The sequence below is a fragment of the Pantherophis guttatus genome, chromosome 3, assembly GCF_059756535.1.
Source record: "Pantherophis guttatus breed Tessera chromosome 3, ASM5975653v1, whole genome shotgun sequence".
NCBI classification, from domain to species: domain Eukaryota; kingdom Metazoa; phylum Chordata; class Lepidosauria; order Squamata; family Colubridae; genus Pantherophis; species Pantherophis guttatus.
The window spans coordinates 194861828-194882646 of record NC_142065.1 but is presented as its reverse complement, the minus strand read 5'-3'; the positions used below and the strand labels follow the sequence as shown (position 1 = coordinate 194882646).

Here is a 20819-nt window from a genome sequence, read left to right as displayed (position 1 = left end):
TCTCTGTCTCTGTTTTTCTTTCTGTCCCTCTCTCTCTCTCTCTCTCTTTCTCTCTCTCTCTCGCAGTATTGTGTCCTGCAAATGAATTGCGCCTTGATTCAACTGGAGTGATCCTGAGCCCAGGCTACCCAGATAGCTATCCAAACCTTCAAATGTGTGCTTGGACCATTACAGTGGAAAAGGGTTACAATATCAGCCTTTACTATGAATTCTTCCAGACTGAAAAAGAATTTGATATACTTGAGGTGTTTGATGGTAACTAAAGGATATTCAACTTTGAATGCATAATAGGTCTTTTAGCAAGTAATATTACATTATGCATTGTATCAGAAATAACACAGTGTAATTGTTGCATACAATTAATGTATGCAATTAATAAACATTTCCATATGCTATGAACAGATGGCTGCAATATTGCATTATTCAAATAATTATATATCCAATAAAAACATTTACATTTCTCTAATTTTGGTCTTTCTTTTTTCCTCATATGTGTTCCCTGGGATCAAGGACCAAATAGTCATAGTCCATTGCTCATCTCCTTAAGTGGAGATTATACCTCCTCTCTCAATATAACAAGCACTGGCCATGAAGTATTTCTCCGATGGTCAGCAGACCATGGTACCAACAAAAAAGGTTTTAGGATAAGATACATAGGTAAGTCACCCCTTCTTCTTCTTTTTTTTTTTTCACTCTACTTCAAAAGAATCAATAAAGGTAACAACTAGCAGATTGGGATGGAAGAGAAATGGAAGCTGGACAAACTGTATAGAGAAGGGGGAAATAAGATCTTGGAAGATGTGATTTTAAAATCCAACTAAATGCAAGTTCAGTTCTATTGTCAATATAATATCTAACCAGAAGATATGATGGTTTTCCTTCTTTCTTTCTTTCTTTCTTTCTTTCTTTCTTTCTTTCTTTCTTTCTTTCTTTCTTTCTTTTCTTCCTTCCTTCCTTCCTTCCTTTTTACCTTTTTTCCTTCCTTCCTTCCTTTCTTCTCTTTCTTTCTTTCTTTCTTTCTTTCTTTCTTTCTAACTTTCCTTCCTTCTTTCCTTTCTTCCTTCCTTCCTTTCTACCTTTTTTCCTTCCTTCTTTTTCTCTTTCTTTCTTTCTTTCTTTCTTTCTTTCTTTCTTTCTTTCTTTCTTTCTTTCTTTTTTTTTTCTCTAGTTCAAAGTAGGCAACCACCAAATGACCTCAGTATAATTTGTTTGCCTTCAAGGAAGGTGACAACATCATCTAAATCATAGCAACTCATTCAGGAACAATATACTTTCTCTTAAACTTTTGCTTATTTGTGTTTAGAAATGTGGGCAACCATGAAGCATGTAATTCTGTTTAGATTTCTTTAGATTTTGGTTTCAACTCAAGAAGCTTAAAGAACCTTTAAATTATAAGCTGGGTTTTCTTCATTTTTTCTTATCAGTAGTCTCCTCATAAGAAGATATGGATGTGAAAGACAGTCTGCTAAGCAAAACTCCACTGGAGGGGACAAGAGAAAGAGAAAGAAAGAGAAAGAGAGATGTACATTTATAGAAAATTAACAAGTCATTTCCATATTCCACATAATATGTTTTGTGGCTCTCTGTCTTTCTCTTCCTGACAAAGCATTGACATTTCTTTTATCCAGCCAGCATATATATATCATCTTTCTTAATCTTTCTTTCCAATATTAAATTACCTTGAGCTCATGTTAAAAACAAGTATCAATTACAAATGTGTAAAATCTTCTAATGGAAAAATTAAACAGATGACAGTTAATACAGTATAAGTAAAATTGTATTTGTAAGTGACTTTTTTTTTTTTTTACCAATGGGAAAATTCATAATGTCAGAATTTGGGAAAAAATGCAAAACTCTTTGGTTCTTATTTATAAGATTTATTTCAATACTGATATTTGCAATATCCCTTTACACATGGCTATAAGAACATTGGAAGTTGCAACATCCTGTTGGCTGATTGGAACTTTAGTTTAGCTATATAGATCTCACTTTCTGTCTTTCCATGATTCCCATTTCCCCAGAAGAGAAATGATGCCAGGGTAAAGATCTCTTGTAATATAAACCCAAGATAAATGGATTTATTTTTGTAGTTTAGGTAAACAAGCAGTTTTATTTTCCCGTTGTTTGTAGCATCATTGCTAAAATCCAATCACACATATAATTCCTGCAGACACCTGTCTGGTATTAAACAGTGCAATAATTAACATCCATAAGAGGAAGAAATTCATGCATTGTTTCTTTTGTTCCATTTTTCAAGCTGTTTACTGCAGTACTCCAGAGTCACCACCTCACGGTTTCATTGTAAGCCAGACAGGAGGGCAACTCAACAGCATGGTTCGCTGGGCTTGTGACCGAGGATTCCGTCTCGTTGGGAAAAGTACTGCTGTGTGTAGAAAATCTCCCCTTGGATACTATGCATGGGATGTACCTGTACCAGCCTGTCAAGGTTAAGAATTTCATTACAAATTTACATTCTCATAGTTTGGCTCTGATAATGTTAGCCCTTTGAAGTAGACCAGGTCAGGAAATAGACATTACAAAAAAATACTAGAACTCTAGTTTATGGAGACTACCTATAAAAACAGAATTTTGAAAGCCTGGTAGATTTATTTATTTGTTTGTTTGTTTGTTTGTTTGTCAAACATTTATAAAATAGCAGATATAAGTATAAACATGATTATGAATACAGGATAAGGATACAAATAAATGAGGACATTAGGACAGAGACGGTAGGCACATTGGTGTGCTTATGCACGCCCCTTACAGACTTCTTAGGAATGGGGTGAGGACAACAGTAGACAGTCTAAGGTTAAAGTTTTGGGGGTTGGGGGATGAAACCACAGAGTCAGGTAGTGCATTCCAGGCATTTACCACTCTGTTGCTGAGGTCGTATTTTCTGCAATCGAGTTTGGAGTGGTTTACCTTAAGTTTGTATCTATTGTGTGCTCCTGTATTGTTGTGGTTGAAGGTGAATTTCTTGAGTTTCTTCTTTACTCCTTTCTTATTGGGGGAAGGCTTAATTACTGCCCCATATTTTTTTTCAAGACTATTTCTGGACACTTTTACAAATGCCAACCAATCCTTTTATTTTATTCTAGTTCATGGGCAGTCCTGCTTACTTTCCTTAATATAGCACACAGCAGCCAGTTAAAGAGTACATGTATCTCCAGTTCATGAAATATAAATGGTTTGTCAGTTGCTTTCCAGTCACAATTAATAGTATGCATTGTTTCTAAATTGAGGCATCTATAGATGGGCACATGAGGAGGTCAAGTGGCAAAAGACTTGACATTATCCACTTGCATGCAAACTGTGATGCAAGTATGGAAAAGGTATTGTGATACCATGATACCCATTTCTTCATTTTGGCACCATTGTGGCTAATTGAAGATGACTGAGGTCCAAAATAAATGGAGTCTTATGGTTTTTATCATAGATCTTCATCCACTGGAGCTTACTCAGGCAATAGGTTACCACATAGAAATGATGTTATGAGGCAAAGTGAGCATTCTTATTTTTAAATCACACTGGTGATCACTTAAGAGAACAGTTTTTTCTTGATTATCATCAGTGGGAACTTCATATGCAACAAAAGATCAATAGTTGTTAACTTAACTGATATCAGAACTTATGAGATTTAATGTTCACACTGGAATTTAATAAATGCCTTTCTGTCTCATCATCTTGGACAATAGAATATTGGTGATTGGAGAAAGGACCCTATCATGGTGTCTTGTCTGCTATCATGGAATGCTGTCCTATGAGACATGCTCACAATAAGATTTCAAACTCACTTTTGTTAAGATCCTGGCCAGAACTTTTAACTTTTAATCTACATGGTTTAGGAATGGATTACCTGGAGAAATCATCTTTTTTCCAAGAGTCAGCACTCCTCTAACTCAATTTAGCCAAATGGGCATGCTGCAGATTCCATCAGCCAAAGAGTGTTGACTGGTAGGGAGTAGAAAATGAGTTTTTTCTGCAGTGGCCTCTGCTCTGTGGAACATCCTCCCATTGGACATTAGAATGACCCCACCTTCTAAGTCTTTTTTAAGGTCCTAAAAATCTGGCTATGTTCCCAAGCCTGGAGTGCGAAATGTGTCAGGGGCTGCATTTCCTGGCTTTATTGCTAATTGGCCAAGTATCTCTTGGCTGCTATATAGATTTAATTTGGATGGGGTTTTTTGTATTCTTTTAAGTGTTTTTAATGTTTTAATTGTAATATATTTTCTGAATTGTAAGCCATCCAGAGTCATTGATTGATCTGGGCAGCTATAGAAATGGAATAAATAAAACAATAAAATAAAACTCATCCAAATAAATTGACTGTTGACTGACATTTAGAATGACCGACATTCTGAATGTATCCCCTCCTGCATTTTCATTTCAGCCATAATCAATATAATACTGTTTAATGGAAATACTTAACAGCAAAACAAGGAATATGTTTTCAATTACTGTAATTCAAAACTCAGAAAAGATTATGAATTTCAGCTTATTGAAACAAATGCAAACGTGTTTTTATTTTATTTTCCTCAGTTACATTTTCCTATACCAAAACATCATTAATTCTAAAAATGCTATCATAGTTATGATATTTCTACATTTCTATTATTTTATCTGTTTAATGGCTTTTTGAAATATATATTTTATGTCATTGAGAAGGAAGGAGTATTGCAGAGTGATGCTAAATAACATTTTTACAATGTTAATGAATGCACTTCGGGAAAAAAAAAACCCAGATGTAGCATTTGGAGATTTAGAGGTCGATTGTGGGTTGCTTGTAACCCTTGGATATCACATTGTTTTTTTGTTTTAATTATTATTATCTTAATTCTATTTTATGAGTTTCATTATTATGATTATTTTGTGAGTTTTATTATTTGGATATTAGCCACTCCACATTTTGGAGATAAGCAGAATATAAGCATTGGCAAATTAATTAATATTGAAATCTTTTTTATCAACCTAGCTTAAACACAAAGTGCAATAACTTTTTAATTTGTTTTATTTTTGTTTTCATATTTGGTGCATGATTTTCATTTGTATCAAGTTGAAAAATGAATTTTATATTCCTTTTTTCATTATCATTATCATTACGTTCACTATAATGTAAAATCACAGCTGCCAGTTCTTTAGCTGATATTGGCCTTCATAAGTTTCAAGTTATAACTCAAGAATTTAGGATGTTGTAGGATCAGTGTAGTATATGTGAATCTAGTCAGAGTGGCCTCTTGTAATTGACACATGTAAATTTTGTCAATATGTAGATTTTCTAAGTGGTCTCCAAGAATTTTTCATTGGCACCCAATGTGGCAATAACCGATGAGACCACCATGGCTGGTTTATGTCATAATGTTTCAACTTTGATTTTCAAATCTTGATACTTTCTGATCTTCTCCAATTCTTTGTCTTTTATTCTACTATTCCCTTAGTACTGCCACAAATTATCCACATTGTCTTCTTTTATTATTATAGTTAGTTGTACAATCGGCTAGATGTTTAGACTGGATTTGGCATTGTTATCCATCTATTAAGGCCTTCCTAAAAATCTCAGGATAAGCAGATGTTGTTTGATGGTTTTAAAGGTTTTATTACATGATGTAAGCTATTTAGCTGCCTTTTGTAATTGACTGATGGTGATTTTGTCAATGCCAATTGTGTTCAAAAGACGTTCCAATTGTTTGGTGATTATTTTATTATTATTAACTGCAGTATTATTTAATCACTAATGTTTTGTTTTGTATTGTTTAATTAAGCATATAATGTTTTCTAGAAGACTGGAATATTATTGTCATTCTTAATCTAAATGGCAAACTAATCTTCTTAAATAATCCTTAATGAATTGGTGAAATGATTTCCAAATAATGCCATATAAAACAATGAATATTTGCTGATGTTCGTCTCATACAGCATTGTCTGGAAATCATTTCATTATATCCAGCTTCATGAAAATTATATCGCATATTGCCACTCATATTATACCACTCATAATAACACTCATTATTTTTAATATGAATTTCCTTCAAATGCATTTTCCCACCTAAAGCATGAATATGTATTAATACACATGTATGGTTAACATTTGCAATTTAGACATATACAAGTGAATAGGCACATAGAAAAATGCCAGCAGAATGTTTTCTCAATTTTATGCAAGACATTTACTGGTGGAGGCATGATTTTCAGGATTTGAAATTTCCTGAGATCCATTTCTTAAAAGACTAAAGAGTTCCAAACAGAAGGCCTCATTTAAATTTATTGAAATCAAGTTTATTTTAAAACACTTATGTTGATTATTTATCGATTTATAAAAATAGCAAAATGCTCTGCTGGTGTATTTGAGAACTTAAGGACAATGTGACTTTGTTAGCTGAGCTGTCTCTAAATTATATCTATTTGACTTGGTTATGTCTTGGTAATCCATGCATAATGTAGCTATATGCAAAATGTTTTGGGGTCAGTCTGTCCTAGCCCTATAAAGTTCTGTTCTGTTCTGTTCTAGTTTAGCTTTGCAGGACTGTTTGAATTTTTTTTTTTTTCATTCTAATTCTTGGAATCCCAAGTAGCAATAATAATAATAAAAACCTTTGTCTGTGCCTATATTTGTGAATCAATCCACAAATTAACTTGGATATTTTTTTAAAAAATCTATTTTTATCTTTCTGAATCTAAAGGAAAGTAGCATATTCAGTGTACACTTCAAAAACATTTTAGAAAAAAGTTTTGAAACAAGGAGAAGAGCAATGTATTTTTAAAACAGATGTCTCTTTTTTAGATTCCCATGTAATCTGGAAAACAAATGTGTCTCTGAGTATTTGATGTACGAAAATAGCCATGTCTGTTATTCAATTCATTAATACAGCAGCATCCTATGGCAAACTCATTTGGAAATCAGAAAAAAAGTGTTATGGCTTCAAAGAGATGCTGAACTCATACTTTGCCATACCTCTTCCAAACAATGCTCAAAACATGCATAGTTTTTGTACAAAGTTTGATCAATTAAAGATATTGGATTCCCTTTAATTCAATTAAAGGGAAATAACTCTTGACTTGGACATTCTTTATATACAGAAGTTGTTTGAAACCTGAATAATAATAAATTAATAATGATGGTGTGGGATGCTTGGCCCACTCTAGTTTGATTGTTTTCTTGCAGATGTTTTATTATCACGCTAGGTAACATCATCAGTGCTAGAAGGGAGTAGGGTTTGCTCTCTTTTTATATATGGTACTAGTGGCTTACTCCGTCAGTATTGATGGAGTGTTCTTGGTGGTTCCTTGATTAGGCTGTTTGTCTGAGTTGGTAGTTATTTGATTGAGCTTTTATTTACTTCTTATCTTTTGTCTAGTATTAATCTTGGTCCCAAAGGTATTTTTTCAAGAAGCAACAGGACTTTCTGGTTTTTCTTTGAAGATGTTTCGCTTCTCATCTAAGAAGCTTCTTCAGTTCTGAGCGAATGGTGGGGAATGGAAGGATTTATGTTCCTTGCAGACAGCTAGTTATTTGCATCCTTTTAGCAAGCTGTTGAGGGCACCTGGAAGGTTTATCTTTGTTGTCAGGGTCACCAGAGTAATGTAAATGGGTGTGGACAACCATGACCTAGATGACTGAGAATCTACATAGACATATTAACCTTAGTGTTAATCTCTGCTTATTTGATTGCTGGTGAGGAGGTTTTGATTGCTAGTGAGGAGGAGTTTAGGTCTTTTTGTTCTCTTTTCGGCTTTTTGATTGGTTTGATTGATTTGATAAGTATGTCCACTAATGGTGATAATGCAAGTGCTGGTTCTAATCTTAGATTAACAGAAAGAGAGTTCCCTTTTATCAGGCAGAGATAGGGTACTACATAAATCAGTATGTCTTTGCTTTCTATTTGTCTTGCTACCTCAATTATGATGAATAATTTCCAAAAGTAAGAGTGTTGAGTCTTGCCATTATTACAAGTAATCAGATGGCCTTTATGTTATCTTCACCACCTGAAAATTACTATTTGATGAATAGCTAAGCGAATTTGTCAGAGTTTGTTGCAAAAATCAAATCCAGAAAGCACACACAGGTAATTGATTTGGCAGAATTCATTAACTTCTCTTTATATATAAATGTAACAATACCAACAGCAGATTCTCCCAACGTGGTAGAGGATTACAGGCAAAAAACACAGGCAGAGGAGAGAACAGCAGAGATGGGTTTCAGACTAGTTTGCAGCTTTGGAGCTCAGAGCTAAATACAGAGCCACACCCAGACTCCGTCCAGTTTCAGTTTCCAAATAGTCCTCATTGGCTGACTTAGTTGCTATGCCTATTCATTGGCTGACCTTGTTACCATGCCCTATTCCAGTTCATGAATATTCTGACAGAATTCAGTAAGATCAACATTTTAAACAATATGGATGGAACTTCAAACTGATGGTCCTGATTCCTCTGAGCAGTACCCACTGCTGGAAAAAAGAAGATGTTGAGGAATGCTATGTATAATTCAATGCTGACTCAGGGGTATATGAGATTCCTAGTCTGCTTTGGCTGATGGTGCTACCATCTGCTGATGTAACAATTTGCATGATTCTGAAGGAGGGGTGGCATCCTAAGCCAATGCCAATTTGTCCTTAGCCTAAACCTGACACTGATGCAATGTTATTTAAACATGTACACTGCACATCATGCAAACTGAACATTATTTCTTAGGGTTGTAAAATAGGAGTAAGAGGCTAATAAAATATAGAGTCTTTTTCAACAGTTATTTTTTACAAACACCAGATTGTTGGAAGCAGATGGATTCTTATATGAACTCTTCCAAGGATGATTCTCTATGGGTCCTAGAATACTTTTAATGACTTCAAAATCAGTAGTTCCCCCTTTGCTTTAGTTTTATTGAACTAGTTTGTTTTATTGGACTTGGTTTTGAAATATGCACATACAAAGACACAGAGATTTTATTTTTACCATCAGGAAAATTCTCTAGCAAGTGGGGGGGGGAAAATATTCCACACATACATATCTATTGCATTTCCCCTTACACAGAATGTATTAACTTCTTAAAAAACGTGTCTATTAAATAAGCATCAGTGACAAGGAAGCATCGTTTCAAAACTTGAACAAATAATCTCTTTTGTTTCTTTTCAGTGTTATAAATTATTCTATCAATGCTGATTGGCAGGTATAAAATTCAAAGCTATAAAAGAGATGGGGAAGTGAATAGGCTGACCTTGGTCTTCAGTTTGTATTGTTTGAGGCATTCTATTTTTTGAGGGAAATGAATAACACTTCTGACAGAATGCTGAAAACCTTTATGGGAAACTACTTGAATGAAATGGTATCAAGAAATATTCTGCTAGTCTAACCCAGTAAGAAAATAGAGCAAATAATTTGCAAAAGAAAGTATTGGGAGGAAAAAAAAATGTGTTATTCACCAAATGATTGCCAGAGACCAGTAGTGATGCTATGCTGCTAAATTAGCCAGCTAGTAAAAACTACAGCAGCATATCCTTTTGAAATGGTTCTTTGTAATAAAAACAGCAAGCAGTTGAACATATCACCTGAAGCCTTTATATGGGAGTGAAACAAGAATTCTTCTAAAACATCATTATAGAACCTGCTCCACTTTTTCTGTTCGGGGGGGGGGGGGGAAATCATTCTTTCCAATCGTGATGCCTTTGCATTTCCTTGAGTTTTCAACTTCTGGAAGATTGTGTTGGCACTGAGGTAGTTCTCTTCTTTCAATTGGTCCCATTCTGCTCAAAAGCCCAAAGCAGTTATATTCTCAATCATATTTAAAAGAAGCCAACCTTTTGATGACTAAATAAATAATACTTACTATATTGTTTAATAAAAACAAATTTTCAATCTGAAATGTAAGAGTTCTGAAGAAAAATAATCTAATAGAGCCAGAAAGACATGAAAGTATTTGAATCCTAAGTAGTTGGAACTTAAGCCTATTGTATAGATTGGGAGTTTTTCTGGCTTCAGACACTGCAAAGGGACAATGAAGTGAAGTTTGATGATGTCAAGCACCAAAAACTAAGAAAGACATGCTGAGTTTCTTCTAAGCAGTTTCCTTTAATTGTTCCTCATGTATAGACGAAATCTTGCCAAATTAAAGCAGATTACTTGCATAATTAAAAATATATTTTGAGAACCTTTACGGAGGACATGTCTTGACCTTCTTCCTGCCAAGAATACTATCTAAACTTTGCTGTCTCTTGCTCCTCTGGAATACACCCCCCCTCCTGGAATCCAGACTACATTCCACCACAGAAGAAATCAGACTACATTCCACCACAGAAGAAACTAATTTGTGAAAAAGAAAAGAAAAAAAGTCTGAATGATGCATTATTTTTGATGCTGCAATCCTGCCAGGCATTTTTAGTCATATTTTCATATCTGAATTACAATTTTATTTCTGAATATTAGAGATAATAAACATAGAAATCAAGTTTGCCCGTTTAATCAAATCCTGCAAACTTGCTAATCCTTCCAAACATCTTTAAGAATTTTAAGAACTCTGAAATCAAATTTTCATATTTGAATTACAGCTCTGTTTTTGAATATTAGAAATAATATATATAGAAATTGAATTTGCCAGTGTAGTTGAATGACATTTTGCCTGTCTGTGTTAATGTTTCAGCGATCTCCTGTGGAATTCCAAAAGCTCCATTAAATGGTGGGATATTAACTACAGATTACTTAGTAGGCACGTACGTTACTTACTTTTGCAATGATGGGTACCGGCTATCCTCCAAGGAACTAACTACTGCATCCTGCCAGCCAGATGGCACATGGAGCAACCATAATAAAACACCTCGCTGTGTAGGTAAGCATAACCTAGAAAGGTCCTCTTTGCTTTGTTGTTAAACAGTTAAAGATCATTACTAGTGTTTCACTTTCCAAATGATTATAGATTTAAAAGGATTGTAGATAATGAGTGAACCAATTTCATTGTATACATAATATACAGTGACAATAAAGGCTATACTATACTAAGCATACCATAGACATAAGTGAGTGTATGTACAGGTAGTCCTCAATTTACAACCATTCATTTAATGATGACTGTTCAAAGCTATAACAGCACTGAAAAAGATGACTTATCAGCAGTCCTCATACTTACTAGAGTTGCGTGTTGCAGCCTCCCTCTGATTATGTGGTCAAATTTAGGCTCAGGTGGTTACAGCATCCTGAGGTCATCTGATTATCATTTGCGACCTTCCCAGGGGGCTTCTTACAAGCAAAGGCAATGGGGGAAGCTGGATTTGCTTAATGACCACCTGATTCACTTGAATAACTGCAGTGATTTGCTTAATAGCTGTGGCAAAAAAATTGGATGCAATTCACTTAACAAATAACTACCTTGCTTAGCAAGGTAAATTCTGGTCCCAATTCTGGTCATAAATCAAGGACTACCTGTATTCAAAGAAAAACTTAATGAACGTGGAACATATATCATTGCAGATTGTCCTCACTTAATGCTCACTTAATGACTGTCCTGTTTATCAGCCTTTTGAAGTGTCAGTGGGGTAAGAACTACCTGTACCAGATAACATTTGGGGATTAAAAAAAGTTTGTTAGGAGATTTTTTTTTTTTCCCCAAACATTCTCTGTAAGAGAGAAATCACACAGCTGGAAGAATTTTTTCCAGCTAACAATTCTATACAGCTGCATCTCAATATAGAATTTTCTACCAATGTACAATTTTAATCGACTATAGTCCATATAGATTGGAGGAAAAAAATTAAAATACACGAATTGTGAGTTTGACGGAGTGGTTTTCACCACTGATCTTGTCGCTGTTTTGCACTTCAGTTTGGTCATGTGCCAGCTATGTGTCTTGGATGTTTTGGTTTTTGGTCTATGATCGCAATAAAGTATGCTATGCTATGCTACAACTGCATCTCATAAAATCTTATGCCTTTTTTAAAAAAAACACCATTAGTCAGAAGAGATGGAACCAGACTTATTGTAGTCTGAATTCTGTGTAATTTCACCTTACACCAGCTTTAATTCATATAAACTTCCTATAACCACACACAGAGTTTCAAAAAAAAACAAAAAAAAAAACCACCTTGTGTAGCTTAAATACTAGGAACCTTTATAGTCACAAAATAAAGTAAGGCTTATTTTCCTGAACAGTTTAAGCACAGTATATACTTCTGTCCAAACTCTTTGAACATCATTGAGAATCCTTCATTAATACCAATGAAGCTGACAGGATAGATCAAGGGTGTCAAACTTAAGGCACGCGGGGTGCTTAGATCTGGCCCATGAGACTGCCCTGGAAACAGCAAAGAACTGGTCCGTGGTGTCTCTGCCAATGAAAATGGAGCTCAGAAGGGCTGCATGTGACCCTTCCAGGCTCTGTTTTCAGTCCTCTGCCAGCAAAAGTGGAATTTGGGGAGGCTGTCGTGGCTGAAAACAGAGCTCATGAGGGCCACATGCGGCCCTCCTGAACTCCTTTTTCACTGGCAGAGGGTTGCAGGAGAAAATGGAGCTCAGGAAACCGTTTTCACTGCACAGCGCTCAGGCCACCACAGGCACCCCCAACACGAGTGATGTCAAGCTGGCCACAACCACCCTGGCCACACCCACATTCCCGCCCCCCAAGGTCAAACACAACCCTGATGCGGCCCTTAATGAAATCGAGTTTGACACCCCTTGGATGATGAGGACCTTCTCATTTCAATATTGTGTTTGGAAAAATTGCTTGGCACCTACCAGATAGACTTCCTCCTGATGGTCTTTTTTCAAGGCAGTTAAAATTATAGATTTTAACTGCTTGGTCATTTTTCAATGCTGGGAATGTTTGGGAATTGTGAATCTTATATATATTTACATTGTTTCATTGTAAAATCTCTTCCAGGCTAATTGTTATCAAATGTTATTGTTTTTTTTTATATTAGATTGGACTTTTTTGTTTGTTTGCTTTTGTTTTTTGCAAGCTACCAGAGAAGCCTTTTTTTTAATGAATCTATTGATTCATTTAATGAATTTATACATTCAAAATCATCATGATCAGACTGGAAATAAACAAACAGTGCTGGAGGGAGAGACTATATACTTATCAAAAGCACAGAAAAAAATAGAATCCTCCTTTGAATACAAAATGCATGTTTTATGCCCCAAACTTTAATAAGACAAGTCAAAACTTGCTCCATTTTCTTTTAATGAACAAAACGGAACTTAATTATTGCCAAAAGTTATGCATATGGTAATGAGGGCGATAATGATGATTGAAAGAATGTTCCATTTGTAAGAGAATGTTGCTTATTTCATAAAGGAACAGACAAAATTCACAAAGCATGTAGAAGGTTTTGCTATGCTACATGTACATATACACACATCTACAACCATCCATCCGTTCTTTGTTTTTATATCTGGATGCCACCATTTGACAAGGAAGAATAGAAAATAGATAAAGCAAAATAGGTAATTGGGAAATTAAAATCAAAGTGAGTATAACAGAGAGGAAAAAGAAGAGCTTGTTGGTAAGAAAGATCGGCAGTTCGGCGATTCGAATCCCTAGTACAGGTCTCCTGTGTGAGCAGGGGGTTGGACAAGATGACCTCCAAGGTCCCTTCCAACTCTGTTACTGTTACTGTCTATTTAAGCCAGAACTTGCAGAACTTGTTTCATAAAAGTGCACCAAAAACTGTGAAGATCTCCATGTGTGGAACATCACCGTAAAGGCATTTAAGCCAATAGCACATAGTGAGGAAAAAGCCTTTAACCTAGAAAAGATAGGGAAAGAGCCTTGGTGGCGCAGCAAACTAAAGTGCTGTTAAGTAACACCAGCTGCCTGCAATTACTGCAAGTTCAAATCTCACCAGGCTCAAGGTTGACTCAGCCTTCCATCCTTTCGAGGTAGGTAAAATGAGGACCCGGATTGTGGGGGCAATAAGCTGACTTTGTATAAAAAAGAACACTGCTTGGGGGGGCCAAAAGCCCTACTAAGCAGGTGTATAAAAAAGTATGAAGGCTATTGCTTAACGCATTGTAAGCCGCCTTGAGTCTCCGGAAAAGGGCGGCATATAAATCGAACCAATAAATAAATAAATATGTTGTGTGAATTATTGGAGGTAGGCCGTCTTTTAGAGCTCTAAGTGGTCATTATTTAAATATGGCGAAGTATTCTTATTATTTTCAGTATTGAATACAATCCAAATAGATATAAGCATAGAAGAAATAAGATGTAATTACAGTTGCGAAGTTTTGTCACTTGTTTGTGCAATCTGGTTTTCTATCCTACAGCCAAGGATAGTGTTAGGAGGGAAAAAGCTCTCTTGTTAGTTATGACCAGAGGTGGGTTTCAGCAGGTTCTGACCAGTTCTGGAGAACTGGTGGCAGAAATTTTGAGTAGTTCGGAGAACCGGTAGTAAAAATTCTGACTGGCCCCACCCCCATCTATTCTCTGCCTCTCGAGTCCCAGCTGATCAGGAGGAAATGGGGATTTTGCAGTAACCTTCCCCTGGATTGGGAAGGGAATGGACATTTTACAGTATCCTTCTCTGCCATGCCCACCAAGTCACGCCCACCAAGCCACACCCTCAGAACCGGTAGTAAAAAAATTTGAACTCCACCACAGGTTATGACATATATTCATTTTCTGACAGAAAGAGTAATTATGGATAGACCCTTGTGATACGATTCTGCTGATATTAATAATTTAGCAGTCCAAAGTTAAATCAGGAATTCTCATTTTAAAATATGAATATCCTGCTTCAAGATGTACGATAATCATCTGAATTCCAGAAACATTTATATAAGGAACATATTCCTGATCAAATAAACAAACATGTTTAAACACTAATATGTGGTCCACTAATTAATTATTTTGAGCAATAAGACAAACATTCTCTGCAGCAAAAAAAAAAAAAAATGTTAAGCTGAAATAAAACCAGAATTAGCTACAATCTACAGATTACTATGCAACGGTTTAATTTATGAATTGAGATTAAGTTTCATGTCCTAATACATAAACTAATATCATGGATTGACGGTGTGAAGCTCTCAAAATATATTCTTTTTTTTTTTTTTTAATTTCCATTTCAAGTTGTTACCTGCCCAAGCATTAATTCATTTACCCTGGAACATGGAAGGTGGCGAATAGTGAATGGTTCTCACTACGAGTACAAAACAAAAGTAGTTTTTAGCTGTGATCCTGGCTACCATGGATTGGGACCAGAATCCATTGAATGTCTTCCTAATGGAACTTGGAGCTGGAGAAACGAGAGGCCATACTGCCAAAGTAAGTATTCTACTATTAGTTATCCGTATTCAAACCCAAAACACATCCTCACCAGCAATCAACATCCAGATAGGCAGAGATTAACACCAAGATTAATACTAGACCAACAATTAAGAAGAACAGGTAGTCCTTGATTTACAACAGTTCATTTAGTGGCACCAAAAAAAGGATTTATGAACATGTTTCATACTTACAACCATTGCAGCATCCCCTGGTCACCTGATCACAATCCAGACACTTTACAACTGACTTTCACTTTTGATGCTTGCAGTGTCCTGTAGTTATGTGATCACCTTTTTGACCTTCCGATAAGCAGAGTCAAAGGGGAAGCCACTTAGCAATCATGCTACTAACTTAACAACTGCAGTGACTCACTTAACAACTGTGGAAAGAAAGGTTGTAAAATGAAGCAAAATTCACTTAGCAACTGTTTTAGCAACAGAAATTTTGGCTCAATTGTGGTCAGAAGTTAAAGACTACCTGTAAGCAATACCCCAATCAAGAAACTTCCGACTCAAACAAACAAGCTAACAGTAAACAACAGTTCAATCAAAGAATCCTCAAAAACACTCCCAGAAACACTGACTACTGGTATATCAATAGAGAGTAAACCCCATTCCCTCCTGTCACTGATGATGCTATCTAGTTTGGTAGTGAAATGTCTACAAGAAAACAGCCAAGCTCAGAGAGCACCAAGGACCTCACTGTTCAACCCTGAACTACAAATATTATTGTCTGGCGGTATCATTCATATTCAACTAGCTCCAGGTCCTTATTGATTCTTATATTCAATAGTCATTTAATTCCAATATCCTTGTGTTCGTCTTGAAGACCAGCGAACTGAATCTTATAATCCTTTTTCAATATGGAAGATTTTTCATATGAGGATTATAAGCCTATTATCCTCATCTTGGCATTACTGTTGGGGAAAAAAATCCCATGGACTGTATCAGTAAAACTTTTAACTACACAAGAATATCCTTGAAGCCTCCATAAAGCCAACATAATCATTTGATGCTTGTGGTTTTAAAATAAAGCACATTCACCAGTTTTATTCTCTGTAGTTTTCAGAATCAGACCTATCAGTAATCACAGAATCAATTTTATTTCATACAGCACAGTGTTGTTTTCTGTCATTTTACCTACACACTGTTTAAAATACACTTCAGACTAAAGTTGTTGTTTTTTTTCAAAGTGGGTCTAATCCTAGCCAGTCCTAAAGGTTTTAACATTTTTATTGTCATTGCTATTTTTTTAAAAAAATATTTTTTAATTAATTTTGCTATTGGTATGAGTGTGACATATATTGCAAATACGTATATTTCTTCTTTTCAAAGTTATTTCCTGTGGAGAACTTCCTACACCTCCAAATGGGAATAAAATTGGAACACAGATTACATATGGCTCGACTGCTATCTTTACTTGTGACCTAGGATTCATGCTGGTGGGTTCAGCAGTAAGAGAATGTCTCTCTTCTGGACTATGGAGTGGAACTGAAACAAGATGCTTAGGTAAGGAAACACACTGGATGTATTTATTTTAAAAACAAATGGGATATATTTTAGTATCTCATGTAACTTCCTGTTGTGGCCCATCAGTGGCCTGTGCAGATTGTAGCTGATTCTGACAACGAGGAGGCTGGTGTGGTGCTGCGCCAGCAGCCTGTGCAGCTGGCGCTCAAGTTGGACAGTAAGGAGGCTGGAGAAGATGTGGTGCCAGAGGCAGGGATTCAGCCAGGGCCTTCAGAACCTCCAGAAGCTCCTTTAAGTGAAGAGGACGAAGAGGAGGAGCCTCTTCTCAATGCACAGGCACGCAGAGCTGCCAAAAGGCAGGAGTGGCTCCTCAGGAGGAGGTCTCCTCGAGAGTAAGGCTTGGGGCTAATTGGCCACTCCCTTAGCCTATTTAAGGAGGAATGCCTATTGCAGCAAGCTGTAGGGAACAACTTTAGTTCATTCTCCTTTGTGTCTGGATTCTCTGCAAAATTGCTTCTGGGCTTTCTGCCAACTCTAGTAAGACTGTGATTAGAATTCTTGTAGGCTGTTAAGAAAGTTTCTTAATAGCCTGTGGTTGAAAAAGATTGAGTTATTTGAGTAAAATAAGCTTTGTATAGATTTTGTGCTGCGTTCTTTGGGGTCCATAGTGGGGCAGAACACTTCCTTATCAAAATGCTGACAGGAATACTATTTTTTTCCAAGGCATTTGTTTCCATTTCACCAGTGAGTCTCTTGGATTTGTGAACATGTGACAGATGAATCAACCTCACTGAGTTATGCTATTGTTAATTAAAGTTAATTAAAGTGAAAGTACACCATCCATTTAAGGCAAAATGATTATCATAGGGCCGTGATGGCGAACCTATGCCTGCCCTCTCTGCAGGCATGCCAACCTTCGCCCCAGCCCAGCTCCATGGCGCATGGTGTGTGCCTCCCACTGGCCAGCTGGTCTTCAGGTCTCTGTCGTGCATGTGTGGGGGGTGGGGTGCATGTGGGTGACATACATGTGTATGCGCAGGGGGGCAGGGGGCATGCATGGGGGAGTGTAGGTTGGTGCAGGAGGCTTTCCAGGCCCAAAACAGGGTGTGTGGGGGGGCTCGTGCCCCATTTTGGACCTGGAAAGCCTCCTGCACCAACCTGGAAGCCAAAATAGGGCACAGGAGCACCGTGCAAGGTCCCCACGCACCCTGTTTTGGGCCTGGAAAGCCACCTGCACCAATGTGGAAGCCAAAACAGGATGCATACCCGGGGTTGCGTGTGCATGCATGGAGATGGGGCGTGGGGTTGGGGCACATGTGCAGGGGGCACTCACATTGCATTTTGGGTGTTCGGGCACATGTGCGTGCATTCGCACACTCACACTTTGGGCACTCGGCACCAAAAAGGTTAACCATCACTGTCATAGGGCATTTACAGGTTCCCAGAGAACAAGCTGTAATTCTTTTGGATCACGAGTGTGGGGTTTTTTTTTAATTATTATTAAATTTTAATTATTTGTACAGTATATTTTGAGTAAAAAAAAAAACCCAGTTTCTTCACTGCACATTATTTCCTAAATCAGTTTTACAACCTTGGCTTGGCCGTTTTAGTTTTAAAATTACATAGGATTTAAGACTCTTGACTGTTCCTGAATAACTTACTTAGTTTACGTTTTAATTGACAGTGATTTGACTTTTCTACGCAAAGCAAAATATGAATCATCTTCAATCCTTTTAAATATTCATCTGAAGTTGAAATAAAGTAGTTATACTTCTTAGGTAATATTGCTTTTTCTAGATTGTGTTAAAGACTAAATATTAGTTCCTGATGGCGTGGTGGTTTCATGTAGGGTTTATTTATTTATTTATTTGCTTTATTTTGTTTTTAAAATGATGATATGGAAGTGTTTGATGCTGTTTTCTTCCCAATCTTGTTTATTGCTGTGATATTGTCTGGGAAACATCCTATCATTCAGTCCTGAACCTGCTTTGCTTACCAGACTAGACAAGGCCAGATGGATGCTTCTTTCCCGTAAAGAGAATATTCCAGTTCTTGAATAAATCTTAAAGTATACCCTCCTAATTCCTTTAACAGACATATTTAATTACCGCTTAAGGAAGTATTTTATGTAGGAAGATAAACAGGATGCAAAACACAGTGGATACATTTAGTTATTTAGAGAGAGAGAAGTTAGAAAGCTAAAGAGAAGTTTCCGGAAGACGGGCTCCAGCACGAGTCCGAAAGCTCAGAAGACAAAACCTCTGGTCCTGGTGACCGACCCAGATTGGATCCTGCAACATTAAGTTATTTGTCTTAAATGTTTTAATGTTTTTGGGAGCGGGGGAAGCTAAGTGGAACCATTCTATATATGGAATGTCTTTCTGCTGAAATGTTATAAAAAAAGATATATAAAAGCTATATAAAAGCTATTGCTTAATCTTGGACAATGTTGGCTTCATACTTTATATCCATTCATACCACACACACATACAAAACCGACACACTTTTACATCTATAAATATCCCTCAGCTCCTCCCTGTCAGAAGAAACAACTTTATTCAGAAGGCAGAAAAAAAGGAAGGAATGGTAAGCTAGCGATATTAAAGGTATCAGATAAGGAAAAAAAAATGAAGTTGAAATAATTTAAAGCAAATCCAATCTCTATGCAGTACAAATTTATCCTTGAAATCTTTTCTTTCTTCTATTAGGCCCATACACCAATACATGCAATTCTTTTTATTTTTAGACTTTTCACCTCTGCCTTTTTCAGGTTTTCAGCATTTCCACAATTCTCTCCAAATATCACTTTATTTTTCTGTCCCTACCTCTTAACCCAATCGCTATTAGGTCATATATTTGTTTTGCAATTCCGTCTCCACTCATCCTACATGATCAAATACTTCAACTTACTGTTTGCATACTGCTTGTTCACGTTTGCTGTTCAGACATCATTCATGCAGCATCCGTCCACTCCTGATGCTTTGATGCCTACTTTACTCAACTTCATTTGATGTTTTTCCTGACATACCCCACCCTCATATAGTGAAGTGGTCAGAAGCATCCTCTTACATACGGCTTGTTGGAGCTTCTTCTGACAAATATTGATTCCTCACAAAAGATTGCATATTGCTGACATTTACCCAGCTTTAAAATTTATTCAACCCTTTTGCCATTTTCCCCCCCTGTAAACAAAAGACCATCTAAGGTACACAAATGGATAGGTTTGCTCTAGTTTTTTGTTAAATTTTATATAACTTGCAATCACTCATCCCATTTTGCCTGTCAAACACAACTACTTTGGCCTTTGATACCTTAATTTTCAGATCAATATTCTCATTTGAATAGTACACTCTACTGTAGGTCATTCTGGTTCTCAGACAACAACCTACAATCATCTGAATACAAACGTGTACATATAATGACATCTGTAACAATGTTCCTACCAGATTAGCCAAGCCCAATTTTCCAAGCCACACTGTATTTCCTTCTTTGTTCATATCTAATATGATTACAAGCATTCTTGATATAATTATCCACATGCAGCCTGTTCTTTTAAACCATTTTTCTGAGGATTCCAGTTATTCTTGTACATTTTTTTTTACCTCCATCGTGTACCACACTTATACTATGCAGCAAGCAGCCTTCAACATATGCAAAACATGCCATAATTCTATTTACATTACAGGTAGTCTTCAATTTAGGTCCACAATCAGATCCAAAATTTCTGTTACTAAGTAAGGCAGTTGTTAAATGAGTCATGCCCAATTTTATAACCTATTTTGTAAAAGTTGTTAAGTGAACCATGTGGTTGTTAAGTGAGTCCAGCTTTCCCCTTAGACTTTATTTGTCGAAAGGTGGCTGGGAATGTGGCAAATGAGCCGGGACACTGCATGAGCCTGGACACTGCAACTATCATAAATACGTAAAATTATAACCATGTGACCGTAGGGAATGCTGTGATGGTCATAAGTGCAAGGACTGGTTGTAATTCAGTGCCATTGTAACTCTGAGCGATTGCTTAAAGGAATTATTGTACGAGGATTACGTGTGTTATATTTTTTCTCTAAATTAAGAAACATATATATTTTTTCATACATTTCTGAAGAGCT

At 36.4% G+C, this 20819-nt stretch overlaps 1 protein-coding gene across 3 annotated transcripts in view; it reads left to right on the top strand.

The window, feature by feature from the left end:
• The window catches only part of CSMD3 (CUB and Sushi multiple domains 3), a 695220-nt gene that overhangs the window by 589957 nt on the left and 84444 nt on the right, over window positions 1–20819 (top strand). For all 3 annotated transcript variants that reach the window (XM_034422197.2, XM_034422198.2, XM_034422199.2), the window contains 6 exons: window positions 67–255; window positions 511–657; window positions 2258–2446; window positions 10625–10810; window positions 15044–15238; window positions 16576–16749. In XM_034422197.2, coding sequence (XP_034278088.1) covers window positions 67–255; window positions 511–657; window positions 2258–2446; window positions 10625–10810; window positions 15044–15238; window positions 16576–16749 — 1080 coding nt within the window. The remainder of the gene's footprint in view (window positions 1–66; window positions 256–510; window positions 658–2257; window positions 2447–10624; window positions 10811–15043; window positions 15239–16575; window positions 16750–20819) is intronic.